This window comes from Callorhinchus milii, unplaced genomic scaffold, assembly GCF_018977255.1.
Source record: "Callorhinchus milii isolate IMCB2004 unplaced genomic scaffold, IMCB_Cmil_1.0 Scaffold1, whole genome shotgun sequence".
In the NCBI taxonomy this organism is placed as follows: domain Eukaryota; kingdom Metazoa; phylum Chordata; class Chondrichthyes; order Chimaeriformes; family Callorhinchidae; genus Callorhinchus; species Callorhinchus milii.
Window position 1 is genome coordinate 117215039 of NW_024704742.1, and position 14225 is coordinate 117229263.

Below are 14225 nucleotides of genomic sequence, written 5' to 3' on the forward strand. Positions count from 1 at the left end.
GGGTGGGTCAGTAACCAGAGGACACAGATTTAAAATAGTTGCCAAAAGAACCAGAGGGGAGTTGAGAATTTTTTTCACACAGTTGGACTTGTTTGGATCTAGAATGCCCTGCCTGAAAGGGTGGTGTAAGCAGATTCAATAACAACTTTCAAGAGAGAAGTGGATAGATATTTGGCGAGGACAATTAACAAGACTATGGGGGAATGGGAATGATTTGGATAGCTCTTTCAAAGAGCCAGCACAGACACAGTGGGCTGAATGGCCTCTTTCTGTGTTGTATAATTCTATGATTCTACATCCATCAGGGATTTGGATTGCAGGATAGAGGACAAGTGTTCATCTCAAACTCTACCTTGTTTTACTATGGAAATATTTTTGTCAGACATGTCTATGGAACCAATTCAGTCCCAGGTTACTTCCCCTCACAGAAAAACATTTTATGAACATAACACTTATTTTCATCAAACTCAAAAGGGTGAAAGGTTGATTGGATCCAATGGAGGAACCTGTTCCAAATCCGGTACACAGTCAACTAATCTATGACAAAAAGGCTGAGAATTAAACATTTACACTGTTTATTACTTTGTAAGACAGAATCACAATTCTCATATTTTTAGTCAGTACCGTGCTGGGGAACATTTTGGTATTGAATGGGAGCTCCGCATCCTGCCAACTGCACAGTTACAGTTCTTAGAGCACAGCAGATTACCGGTGGTCTGGATAAGTAATATTAGCAATATGACAAAGGGGTTTAAGTTAGTAAAAGTAACAAAGCAAATCACTAGTTCCAATAGATCCCATAATACAATTTGAAAAGAGAAAGGAGATTCTCCTGGTGACCTGGTCAACATCCCTCTGTAAAATTAGTCATTCATATCATGGTTTGTGGGACATTGTTGTGCACAAATTGGGTGACACATTTGCCCACAAAACACAGTCAGTCACTTCACAGTATATCCTGTGAAGTGCTTTAGGATGTGTCCCTGACATGAAAGGCATTGTACTAAATGCATAAATTATAATAATAATAATATCAAATATTTACTTACATTGGTGGAAATGTTATGCATTTAGAATAACATGAGTAGCAATAATGTGTACATTGAAAGAAAATAGTCTATCATGTCTCTCTAAGCAACTAAGTCCTTCCTGAATCTCTCAGACCCTATTCGAGTTGGTTATTCTTCCCACAGATATCCTTCTGAATATCATCTGAGGCCTATCTTGACAGCTGTGTGTAGCTCACCCCAATTACTAGTCACTCTAAATAAGTGCATTCAGCACTTACTTGATGTGGCACACTTGTTGCTATCTACATTTACCAATTGTGTGTCACTTACTGTGCTATAAGAGGTTAAATGTCCCAGTCGTGTATCAATTCTTTACCTGCCTGTTGGATTTATGAAAGTGTGCAGCATTTGAGGAAGGAAGGAGGCAATCAACAAGCAAAGGGCTCATTGTATGTCCCTCCTTCCTACGGATATCCTTCTGATATCAGCAAAGGGGCTGCATCACCCCCTACAGGTGAACAAGAATGACCATTTTGATGTAAGGTTCCAGTGACTGATGGTTCTGCGTAATTGTTCGGAGCATGAGTGAGTGCCCTGAGGAGAAATAGGGAGAAAATTGAACAAGAAATAAAAACATTGAGTTGATCGCCCTAAAGTCTCCTGTTCCTCAATTTTTTTTCTTTCTAAATATGTTTTTAAGTTTGGCGGGAGATTCATTGCTAGATATATGCATATTTTTATGTGCTATATCATTGTACCATTATCACAGTAATTGCATTCCGTCAGTCTTGTTTTTCATTATTATCATGTATTAATTCCTTAATTGTAATATTTAAGTGCTCAGATTTACCATGTGTATGTTTAATGAGGTGCAAAATTTTATAATAAAAAGTTATTATAACTTAATTTCAAAGTTTATCTTCAATACACTGTTCAATTCCAAGTGGCATTAGTGCAAACTGAGGATCAAGTATGTAGTACTCTGAGTTTGCATGTCTGAGTTTGACACAAGATGATGACATTAACAATCAAGGGAGTTTTGAGAGATTTATGAAATCTCATCTACCCATATTCATATTTTGGATTTCCTCATAAAAATATGTACTAGTTGCTAATACATTTCACCACTCAACTTCAATTTTAATGAAATAACAACTTTCACAATAAAAATGATGAATCCTTAATTTGCAAGTTTATATTCAACACATTGTGACTTGCATTATTTACATTAAGTAAACTTTTGATTTACATGTGCTGATTTACTAAATCCTGATTTAATTACATCATTGTTGAAATATTTGTTAGTACATCAAAGCACATTTTCTCTATTAAAGTAAATACATTTTGGACTTTTCCGAAAACACTTTATTTAGATTTAGTACATTAAATCCTGCCCTTGATCCATTTAATCTCTCCAGGAAAACCCTCTGATTCCCAAAGATTTTCAAGCAAAATATTCTTCCACATCACATCTCCACTATTTAAACCTGACCCAGTGGCCTACACAAATAACATCGCTTTTCCCACTCGAGAGGTACAGCAACAAATGTCTCTGAAATATTTTATCATCTATTACCACTTTTACATTGTGGTCCCTGAGGTTTGAAACGTGATGACAAACAAAATAAGCAAACATTTCTAAATGAAGAGATTCCAATCAGCAGAAAAACTGGCAACATTTTAGAAAGCTCAAACATTAAGAAACTGAAATTCTTGTACTTTTGCTGGTTCATTTGAAACCTACAGGTATAATAATAAAAATTATCCGACTAAGCAAGTATATGTGTACAATACAATGCTAAATAATAATAATCCTTACATTTGATTCTAGCGGTTTTCACGTCGGAAGGATAAATCTAAACAATTGTATTCTATAAAATATAGACTTTACTGTATATTTTGTATCAAATGCAACAGCCAACTTGCACTCAGCAATGTCCCAAAATCAGCCATGAAGTGAACAACCAATATAGTGAATAGTTTCTGTTTTTCTGCATGAATGTTTATGTTTGCACAATCTCTTAATGAATGTATAGTAAATACATGCAATCCCTGAGTGGCAGTCTAAATGTATGCTAGGTACTTACTAGGTGTGTATATGTGTAATGCATATAAGTGTGTGTATCTAAATGTTTACAATGGATGATCACAGTGAACTCCTGATAACTCGATCCTGGCTTAACTTGTCACTACCATTTAAGTCATCATGATGTCAATATCTTGCACATTTATTTATGTATTAATGCATATGCCTAAATCACCACTCCAGATAACTCATCATTGAACCCTTTTCCCTTGGAGTTTACTGTACTACCAGTGTATAAGTTCATAAGGTTGCAGTACAGTGAAATTCAGTGAATTGAATATCGGATATTTGAACAGTTCGGTTTATTGATTAGAATTTAGAAATCCCAAATCATTTGCACACCTTATCTAAGTATATAGATCGGTTAATTGAATACCAGATGCACAAATAATTTGGTTTATCAAATAATTGCCCAAGTGACCATTCGTAGAAAAAGCAATTAATCTGAGTCCAGATAAATAATGCCAACTCCAGATCACACCAATACAACACAGCACGAATGTCAGGGTCCTCTCCTCCCTCCCCTTGTGTTGGATGGTTGGCCTTGTGTGAGTGGGGATGTGTCTGTTTGGGTTTCACGTTCTGGTGCAGTTGGAGGCCGGGTGGCTCAAGGTCTGGGAGATGAGGCTCCTCTTATATTTAGTCCAGTTGTACGAATAGTTTGGTTTATTGAATAAATTTCGCTGTCAAATTGAGTATTCACTGAACAGAATCTCACTATATCTGAACGAGTGTGTATGTGTGTAAGTATTGATGTGGACAAAATACTCAGTAAAGTGTACACTTTACAGTGTATCATGTGAAGCGCTTTGACATCCTTCCAATGTAAAAGGAGCTATAACGAATGTAATGATTATTATCATAAACATCCTGTACTGGTTATATTTACAGTATAACCAGTACGCAATGTTTTTGGAAATGGAAATATGTAATAATAATCCTTAATAATCTTTGCATTTGTATAGCGCCTTTCATGTCAGGAGGACGTCGCAAAGCTCTTCACACTGCAAAGTTCAGTGACTGTATATTGTTTCGTAGGCCTTTTTGTTTGTCAGCCGGGTGTCTGACACATGCGGAAACCCATCACCATCCTTAAGAGTATCCGAACCAAGCCGGGATTTCCACGCATCCCACCTACACCTACACCTGGAAATCCCAGGGATAGATTGTTGGAATGAAATGCGCACTCTCTCCCTGGAGGGACACATCCTACTCACCTAAGTCCAGGAAGCATTAGGCGCAGGTTGGCAAGAGTCCAGGCTTGGGGACCCCCAGTTTGAGGTAACTGCTGGAGTCCAAGCAGCTAAAACCACAGAGCTGGCCAGGGATGTGTAAATTATATTTACAGTATAACCAGTATGCAATGTTTTTGGAAATGGAAATATGCAATAATAATCCTTAATAATCTTTGCATTTGTATAGCGCCTTTCATGTCAGGAGGACGTCGCAAAGCTCTTCACAAAATGTGGAGTCCTGTAGCTCAGTGGTTAGAGCACTCGCTTTGCAAGTGAGAGATCGGAGTTCAATTCCAGGCAGAGGGTGAAACCTTGGGCGAGTTTCCTTACTCCACACAGAGCCTAATAATAATCCCTCCAAAACCAAAAACAATAATAAATTGGTCATTTTCAATCTACGACTGTTTGTGGGACATTGCTGTGCGCAATTGGCTGCCGCGTTCGCCCACAAATATACAGTCAATTCACTTTACAGTGTGTTCTGTGAAGCGCTTTGGGACGTCCTCCCGACGTGAAAAGCGCTATATCAAATGCAAGGATTATTATTATTATTATTATTATGATGTGGCGAGCTCCAGCCATGAGTGGGTTTGCCCTCACGCACAGTGTGGCCTCTCTGCCACCAGGGACCACTAGTGGGATGTTGCAGAGGCTGAGAGGGGCGCTGGTCTCCGCGGTGTGTAACGGGGATGCGAAGGAAGGAAGGAAGGAAGGAAGGAAAGGAGAGGAGCAGCCAGTCAGTGAGTGGGTGAGTGGGTGGGTGAGTGAGTTGGGGGTGGGAGGCAGCGCTGAGGACTCCCTCCCTCACTCCCTCCCTCCCTCCGCAGTGTGCAGTGCAGTGCTGTGCAGTGCAGTGCTGTGAGCTCAGGATGTACGAGGAGAGCGCGGCTCAGCTCAGACCCCGCTATGGATGTGAGTAATTCAGTAACACTTTCGAGTGAGTGAGTGAGTGAGTGAGTGAGAGAGAGAGAGAGAGAGTGAGTTGATTGCACCGAAGGCTACATTTTGCACAGAGGGGTTACTTTATATCAAGAAACACGCGGATCCCCACAAACTGCAACAGTTTTGTAACACAAAATAAACACCAAACCCAAAGCCAATCTCTCTCTCCTCTCTCTCTCTCACTCACTCACTCTCTCTCTCTCTCTCACTCTGTCTCTCTCTCTCTCACTGACTGTCTCGGGCTCTTGATGCACAAACACATCAGAGGTTATTTTTTTCTCTCTCTCTCTCGACGTCTTTGCAAACTCTTTGCACCTCAGAGGTTATTTTTTTCTCTCTCTCTCTCTCGACGTCTTTGCAAACTCTTTTGCACCTCAGAGGTTATTTTTTTCTCTCTCTCTCTCGACGTCTTTGCAAACTCTTTTGCACCTCAGGTGTTTTTTTTTCTCTCCCGTGCAAATCGGGTCTCTTTTTTTTCGTGTCGTGAGGTTTCCGGTTTCCGCTGAAATCCTCTTTTCGTTTCAAAAAAAAAGTGGGTTTTTTTTTTATTTTTGGGGGTGTGTGTGTGTTTTTTTTTGAAAAAAAATGAAGCCACCGGTTGCTCACCTGAGGGTGAGGCTCTCTCTCTCTCTCTGTGTGTGTGTGTCACTCTCTCTCTCTCTCTCTGTGTGTCACTCTCTCTGTCTGTCTCTCTGTCTGTCTCTGTCTGTCTGTCTGTGTTGCTGTCTGGTAATTCAGGGGGTAATTTATCTATTTCTGGGTTTTTTTTTGGGGTGGGGGTGAAAGAAAAGTTTCTTGGTCAAAATATGTGAACTTCCAGCAAGAGTTGTGAGTGTCAAAAGTGTTGCAACCTCCTCCCTCCCTCCCTCCCTCCCTCCCTCTCTGCGGTTGCGGGGAATTGGGTCAGACGGAGCGGGAGCTGGCGAGCAGCGTGTGGCCGGATTGCAGGTTCCTGTGGGTCAGATGCAGATCACAGGTCCGCTTTCCCCCCACAGAGCCGGGCAGGGTCACAGGCTCCTCTTAAAGGCGGACTTACAAGACCTTCAACCTAAAATACCCACCGCAACGTGTGCTGTTGAAGAGGGAGGGGTGGGGGTACATTCAAAACAAATCTATAGAACTGGCTTCCCGAGGGAGGCGGTGGAAGCAGAAAGTGTTGATTCTTTCGAGAACGAATTGGATAGATTTCTGTTAGGTAATAACATCTTGGGATACGGTATATAGTTTGGGACATAACATGTGCACAAGACTATCGGGATGGTGGAAGGCGAACTGAAAAGACCTTGGTCTTCTTTCGTCTAGCGATTCTTATGTTATGATCTAATTTACTAACAACAAACTCTCCAGATCGTTGCAGTCTTGTTATGTTTCCTGGTGGTTCAGGTTCATAACTGAAGCTTGTGCGCAATGATCTCGGGAAACCGTTTAAATGAGCATTTTTTTTATATGCACAGTCACATTATTTATTTATGATTATTTTTCAAAAAGAAAGATTGTGCTTAAGTGATTGTCAGTTGTCTGGGGAAAATGCATCAATAAAACCGTATGTTCTCCATTTGTACATGCACCTCAAGGGTTAATTGAGAAATCCGCAGCTCTTAGGTGATCCTCTTAAGCAAAGCTATTTGTTTTGCTGGTTATATAAAACTTTGCATTTTTGAAACTATTTGGTTTGAAAACCTTAGACTATAATCCCAGTTTCCAGCCTGCACAAGACACACCACTCAGACTACTTTTTTTCAGTATTTATCAAATTGTGGAAAGATTACTAATACAAATTTAAAAGGTCTAGTCAAGAAGTGGAAGCTTTCACACAAATAATGGGCTGGTGGTTTTATCTGTGGGCACAAAGAATTGGAGATGCTGTAATTTGCTGCTCTGCTCCAGCCTCAATATAGCAGTTAAAAAGCAGGTGTACATTTTTATTAATAATTTATGGAGTTCAGATTATGAATTATAGATTTTCAAAAGCTCTTGGAAGCTGTAATGCATTTTTTCCCAGTAGGCAAAACTTCACATCAGAATAGTATGTGTGTGACAAATGCATTATGACCATTGTTTCATTTGAGCTTAAGAAATTTAAGGAGAGAGTCAACAAATTTTAGACTGTAGGATCAGTCAGTCAGGTCAGGATTTTGTATGTCCTGCACACAATATTAGGACAGAAGTTTGTACTAAAATTAACACATTTGAAATAAAATAATAAATATTTCAGTTGAATGAATTGCAAGACCTGGAGTCCTGTAGCTCAGCAGTTAGCGCACTCGCCTCGCAAGAGAGAGACCTGGGCTTGATTCCTGCCCTTTTTTGTGAAAGGAGCTATACAAATGTAATCTTGTTGTTGTTATTGTTTACCTAGCAGTAATTAGGAACCCGATTGTTAGTCGATTGGCAGATTGCTTTTCCGGGGGTAATAATTCATCTTGACCACCTCTGTTCTGCTCAGAATAAAATCTGTTAATGAGGGTGGTAATTGACACCCAGAAAACTCCAGCCTAGAACAATTCTGAACCTCAAACACTGATCAGTATTGACCATGGATTCATCCGCAGAGCTAATGTATGTTGAAAGTCGGTGTAACAACAACTTGCACTTATATAGCATCCTCCACGCAGTGTAGTGTCTCAGAGCGCTTAACAGGGGCGGAGCCTGACTCCACTCCTGGGGGAGGGAGGTAGGTGGCCGTAAGCACTGTCGAAGAGAAGAGTTTTCAGGCGCGACTTGAAAAAGGGGAGAGAAGGGGCAAGGCGGAGGGATTGAGAGAGAGTGTTCCAAAGTTTCGGGGCGCAGTGGCTGAAAGCGCGACCTCCGATGGTGGGCGGAGAGTGCGAGGAACTAGCAGGAGGCCGGTGCCAGTCGAGCAGAGGCGCCGGGAGGTGGCTTGTTAAATGTGTTTCAACAAATGTATGGGGTAGTGAGTCTACTGAAGGCTCATGTGAATATGGATAAATCCTATGATGTCACAAAAGTCAACATTTCCTGGTGCTTTGAGCATTCGGCCGTGGTTTGTAGAATGGCTAAATAAATTAACAGAGCACATCCGTTTCAACCAAGTTTGGCCTCATGACTTATGCTGCAATTCTGACTCACAGTTCATTTTGGTACCATACTGAGGAAAAAGATTGTGATGCCACTGGAACAGGTGTGTTTCTCACTATTTTTCAGGCAATTATTTTCAACAATAACAACTTACATTTGTAAAGTGCCCTTCACGTGGGGTAGTGTCTCGGAGCGTTTAAGTGTCAGAGGCTGATGCTGAGCCAGGGGGGCTTAGGTGATCGTAAGCACAGTCGAAGAGGAAGGTCTTCGGGTGTGATCTGAAAAAAGGGAAGAAGGGGGCAAGGCAGAGAGATTAAGGGAGAGAGTTCGAATGTTTCAGGGGTGCAGTGGCTGAAAGCATGACCACCAATAGTGGAGTAGAAGGGATGAAGGACAAGAATGAGGCTGGAGCCAGCCGAGCAGAGGCAGTGGGTGGTGAAGTGGGAAGTAAGCAGGTTGGAGAGAAAGGAAGATGCAAGGGTGTGAGGGGATTTGTAGACGAGTGTGAGTAATCTTGAAGTCGATCCGTTATGTGAAAGGGAGCTGGTAGAGCCTAGTGATGACTGGTGTGATGGGGGTACGGAATTTAGCCTGGGTGATTATATGGGTGACGGAGTTCTGGATTTTATGAATAGTGGAGCTGGGGAGACCAGCGAGGAGGGTATTTGAATTTGAGGATACAGGTTCAATAGGTCTTGGGGAAAGGCCGGATAGGTTGAGGAGGTCAGAGCCGCAGAAGAGAAGATGTTGATGGGAGCCAATGAGTATGGCCAATTTGAGCCAATTTGTAGAGTCCTGTAGTTCAGTGGTTAGAGCACTCGTTTTGCAAGCGAGAGACCTGGGTTCGATTCCCAGGAGGGTGAAATCTTGGGCAAGTTTCCTTACTCCACGCACCTGATAATAATCCCTAAAAAAACAATAATAAATTGGTTCATTTCAATCCGCCACTGTTTGTGGGACAGTGCTATGCGCAACTGGCTGCCGCATTTCGCCCACAAAATATACAGTCAATTTACTTTACAGTGTGTTCTGTGAAGCGCTTTGAGATGTCTAGAAGATGTGAAAAGTGCTAAATCAAATGCAAAGATTATTATTATGGCGTTCAGCTTCAGGAAGTTTACACCTTAACTGCAGTTGTTGATATATCCAAATATGCATTGGTAAATATAGACTTCAAAAGAAGTTACAAGAACCTGACGGTGCTCGAAATGTATACTGCACTGAAGTAAGCGTGTGGTTTTCAGTAGGCAGAATGTGGTTTCTCCTCATTTCTCTGGGCACAGTTTCTAAGAATCATATCCCTACTGCTTTGTACAAATGTTTTCCTGTGAATTATTCATTTATCTATTAGAATTCTGTTAGATGCTCAGTCATATAAACCAGGAAAATCACAGATTTTGTTCTTGGTCCATGCTGAGTTGGCAGGTTTCAGTGGGGCCCAGCAGGGGTATTGTATTTAAGCCTCTGTGACTCTGGCTCAGAAGGTGAAAACAACTCTGGATTCCTTTTGATCGCTATCCAGTGAGTTGTGCTGGAAAATGTATTTGTGTGTATTTTAGGTGAAAACAAGACTGGCCCTGGCTGTGATACTTCTGATCCCCAGGTTTAATTGGGATTATTGGAGCTGATCATCAGGGATGTGTATATTTTGTGTTTGATATGTAATAATAATAAATAATAATCTTTGCATTTGATAAGGTGCCTTATCACATCCTTGAGATGTCTCAAAGCGCTTCACGAAGTACATTGTAAAAAGTGCATTGACTGTAGTTTGTGGGCAATTTTGTGTATTTTATATTTCCCACAAATTCAAACATCTAGTGCTTCACATGCTTTATGAGATTCACAACTGTTGGAAAATATTTTCAATCTTATTTCATGATTCTCATCCATTTAACGCTCCGAGACGCCGTCTGGGATGGAGGGCGCTATATAAATCCAAGTTGTTGTTGTGTTAGTGCTAGAAAGCATGTAAATGTAAAATGATAAAATCTTCAAAACTTCATAAGCACTTCCTGGTGATATGTGACATAGGTTAGCTGCAGGGTGCAGCTTCCTCTACACTGTTTCTGATGTATTTTACAAGTTACTAACTCTCAACTAACAGCACTTGTGCGGAACCATGGGCTTTTGTTGCTATCCTCGACTCTCCTTTAAACCTTTCATCTGTACTGTGACCAAGTCTGCTTTCCTCCATTCTCTGCAACATTGTCTGCTTCTGTCGTTACCTGGACCTTAATGTAGCCAAGTTAATTTGCCCAATGATATTTTGTTGGCCTTCCCAGCTACACACTCCACAAACTTCACATTATCCAGAACTCTACAGGCTCCTCAATCCCGTCACCCACATTGTTGTCTGGCTCCACTTCCCCCTGTTGATCTACCTTAAGATCCTCTTTGTTGCCTTTAAATGCCTCCACAGCCTTACACCACCAAAGCCTCCTTGATCTATGGGGATGCTATTTCCCTGGTCACAACCTCCGCTCCACCAACTCTGCCCTATAACTCCTACCAGCTCTACTCTGCTCCACCATCAAATGGTGACCTTTTAAACACATTGCCCCAGCCTCCAGAACTCACTTTGACATCCCTCCATTTTGCCCCCTTTCTGCTTTCAAAACCTGTTCAAAGACATTGTTGGCCATTTCCCCTCCTCCCTCCCTCCTAAACCTCAGATTCCCATTTCATCTTTGTAAAGCACTTTGAGACTTTCTGTCTGCATGAAAGGTGCTATATGTACTTTATAAGTCAAATTTGTTGTTATTGGTTCCTTTGTATTTGCTTAAGTTCTGCTATATATTGGGAAGTTTTGGGTTGTGAAAAAGTTGAAATTGGCTAAATTTTGTACTAGCCCTTGAGTATTCAAGGTAACTTTGGATTCCAATCCCCGCTGAAAGAAAGTACATAGTTCATTTGTTCAAGCCCACAGGTAAATAAATAAGTTGTCATCCAAGCTGGGGGAGAAAAATGAGAATAGTGTACCTTTAAGAAAGATAACTTAATAATCAAAATAATACTTGTTTTATACATTGCAGGGTTTTACTATAAAGTATAGTGAATGTATCCTGCCCCTGAATGCAATACAGAGATTTAACACACAGCATTGTCCCACAAACAGCCATGAAGTGAATGACCAAACTTGCATTTTTATCAAGTCATAATTTCTTGAACCATTTTACAGTCAGTGCTGTCAGATGTAGTTACTGTTTGATGACCTCCTATTTACATCCTGCCCTCTCTGTGTTAGCTCAATTGGTTGAAACTGGAACTTGTAGGAAGTGTGATGACCTTTGCCGATTCCCATTGCTCTCTGGTCCTGGAGTTTGTTACTCACACTTGCATGAACTCTGCTCAAACTTCGAAGTTCCTGCGGCTCAGCACAAAATACCTCTGGTTACTGGTGGGAATTCCTGGTTGGGACTCAGTCATTATGAAGGACTGCTGTTACAAATTGCTGCATGTTAGACCACAGTGTCCACCAATGACCTAAAGTTTCTAGAATTGTACAGCCTGTGCCAAGTTCAGTGAGAGGGCCTATTGGGAACTGTGTGATCACTACAAAGAAATCTTTGCCTTCCCTTGATCCTCCAGGCAGAGAGTTCCTAAGTTCCAGCTCATTGAAGAGATAGAACCAAGTCCAGGCCAGATGGAGGACTGAAGACTGCTTGCTTGAGTGGACTAAAACAGTCCCAACAACTCGGCTCTGGTCATGTTGGGTTCCAGATTGAGTTTCAATATTAGTTTGTATCGGGCAACGTGGGAAACTTAATCTTCTGCAATTTAAACCATAGGATCACATGACCTCAGGTCTCTGTGGTCAATCTGGTGTGTATTGGCGTTGGAGCATTCATTACAAGTCTGAATTTCTGAAGTGATTTTGACTTGTGCTATTGCAGTCAGTGTGGCATCAGCTACTGTACACGTGGGAAACAACAACAATTTGCACTTATATAGCGCACTTCACATGGAGCAGCATCTCGGAGCACTTAACAGTGGCGGAGCCTAGCGGTGAGATGGGTGGTGGTGACCGTAAGCACAGATGAAAAGGGAGGTCTTCAGTCATGATCTCAAAGAGGGAATGGAGGAAGGCAAAGTGAAGGGATTGGGGGAGAAAGTTCCAAAGCTTTAGGGTGTAGTGGCTGAAAGCAAGCCCACAGATGGTGGAGCGGAGGGGAAAAAGCTCTGAGCAAGAGTGAATGTTTTTCTATTGGAAGAGCTCGAGTTAACCTTGATCAGTGGTCGCTCCCAATGACATCGCTGTTCTTGAAGAAATAAATGCCCTTTGAAGCGTTCTCATCAAAGCCTCAATTGTATTTCCTCAGTCATGTTTTAAGACTTGTCAGAGTGTGCTTACACAATCCCAAACCGAAACACAAATGGAACACCAACTGGATAGAGACCTGGACCTCAAAAACATTAAGGGCTTATGGGGAAATAGTTGAAAGATGGATTTAATCAATTAAGGGGTGATTTAGCAAATTGTGTAGTAATAATGAAACTTGCATTTGGTATATAAATTTGTCACTTCAATCCATAACTGTTTGTGGGACACTGCTGTGCACAATTGGCTATCACATTTCACTCACAAAATATACAGTCAATTCACTTTACAATATATTCTGTAAAGCGCTTTCAGAGGTCTCGGAGACATGATAAGGTGCTATATCAAATACAAGGATTATAGTCTAATCAACCTCATCAAGATGTCTCAAAGCGCTTCAGAGGATTTTACTGTGAATTGTAATGACTGTATTTGTATGCAAAGAAAGTAGTGGTGCAGCCTCGAAGGGCTGAATGGCCTCCTTTCATGCTGAAAATTTGTTTTCTGTGCAGCTTCTGGGTGTCTCACTGAATTGACAAAAAAATGTTGTCATTTGAGTCAGCTGAGACAAGTAAGTAGATTGTGTAAATCTGATGTAACCAATACCTATTCTTAAAAGGAGCTGATGTCAGGCTGGCTTAGTTGATAGCATTCACCCCTCTGAGTCAGAAGGTTACGGGTTCACCCACACATCAGGACTTTGAACTCACATAGTTTAGGCTGACATTCCAATGCAGTGCTGGGAGTTGCTGCATTATTGGAGATGTTGTCCTTCAATTGAGATGTTAAGCCAAGATCCCCGTTTGCCTGTTTAACGCAACATTAAAGATCCCATGGCACTATTGGAAAAGAAAAGGAAGTGTCTCCATTGCCCTGACCAACAATCTCTCAAATAAAATTTGACATTCATTGACATTTGACATTCACTGTTTGTAAATTGGCTTCCGTATTGGCTTGCAGAATGCACAGTTGCTGCACTTTACAGTATATTCTGTGAAGCACTTTGAGATGCCCTCCTGAGGTGAAAGGCACTATATCAAATGCAATTCTTGTTATTGTTAAAATGAGGAATCACCTTATGGTATTCAATCAAATGAAATGTGATTGCTGCTTTGCCTCTAAACTTGGTTGTTTATAGTCCTATTCATTCTGTCATTTAACTAGTAAAGGAAAGCAGTTTTATATGGAAAACATACATATGAAATGTAAATAAGATTCTGATTGCACCTGGAACAGATCCATTTGTTCAGTTTTTACGTTGAGATAACCATTTTTGATCTAACATTTTTTAGGATCAGCAAATGCCACGACTGTCGATCAAGGCTAACTAAAAATTGTTTTAACTTGAAGAGAGATTGCGAGGGAATATAATAATTTTGAAGGAGTTTCACACGGTAAAATTGGGGTGGAGGAATATTGCATCAACTCTTTGCATGGTTTCTGGCAAAGTGGCAAAACATCATCTCTATGAGACCCATGGAAAGAGTCCACTGGCAATTGGTGTCTCCCAACTGTACTTCTGAAAAGAATGGAACAATGTTACACATATTGGTCAACATTATCTTTCAGATCCTTTCAGGGTTGTCCAGAAG

The 14225-nt window shown here is 41.1% G+C and overlaps 1 protein-coding gene across 1 annotated transcript in view; it reads left to right on the top strand.

The window, feature by feature from the left end:
- The first annotated feature begins 5158 nt into the window (after positions 1 to 5158).
- The window catches only part of iqgap2 (IQ motif containing GTPase activating protein 2), a 191218-nt gene continuing 182151 nt past the window's right edge, over positions 5159 to 14225 (top strand). Inside the window, exon 1 of the mRNA XM_042334747.1 lies at positions 5159 to 5243. Coding sequence (XP_042190681.1) covers positions 5201 to 5243 — 43 coding nt within the window. The 5' untranslated portion in view covers positions 5159 to 5200. The remainder of the gene's footprint in view (positions 5244 to 14225) is intronic.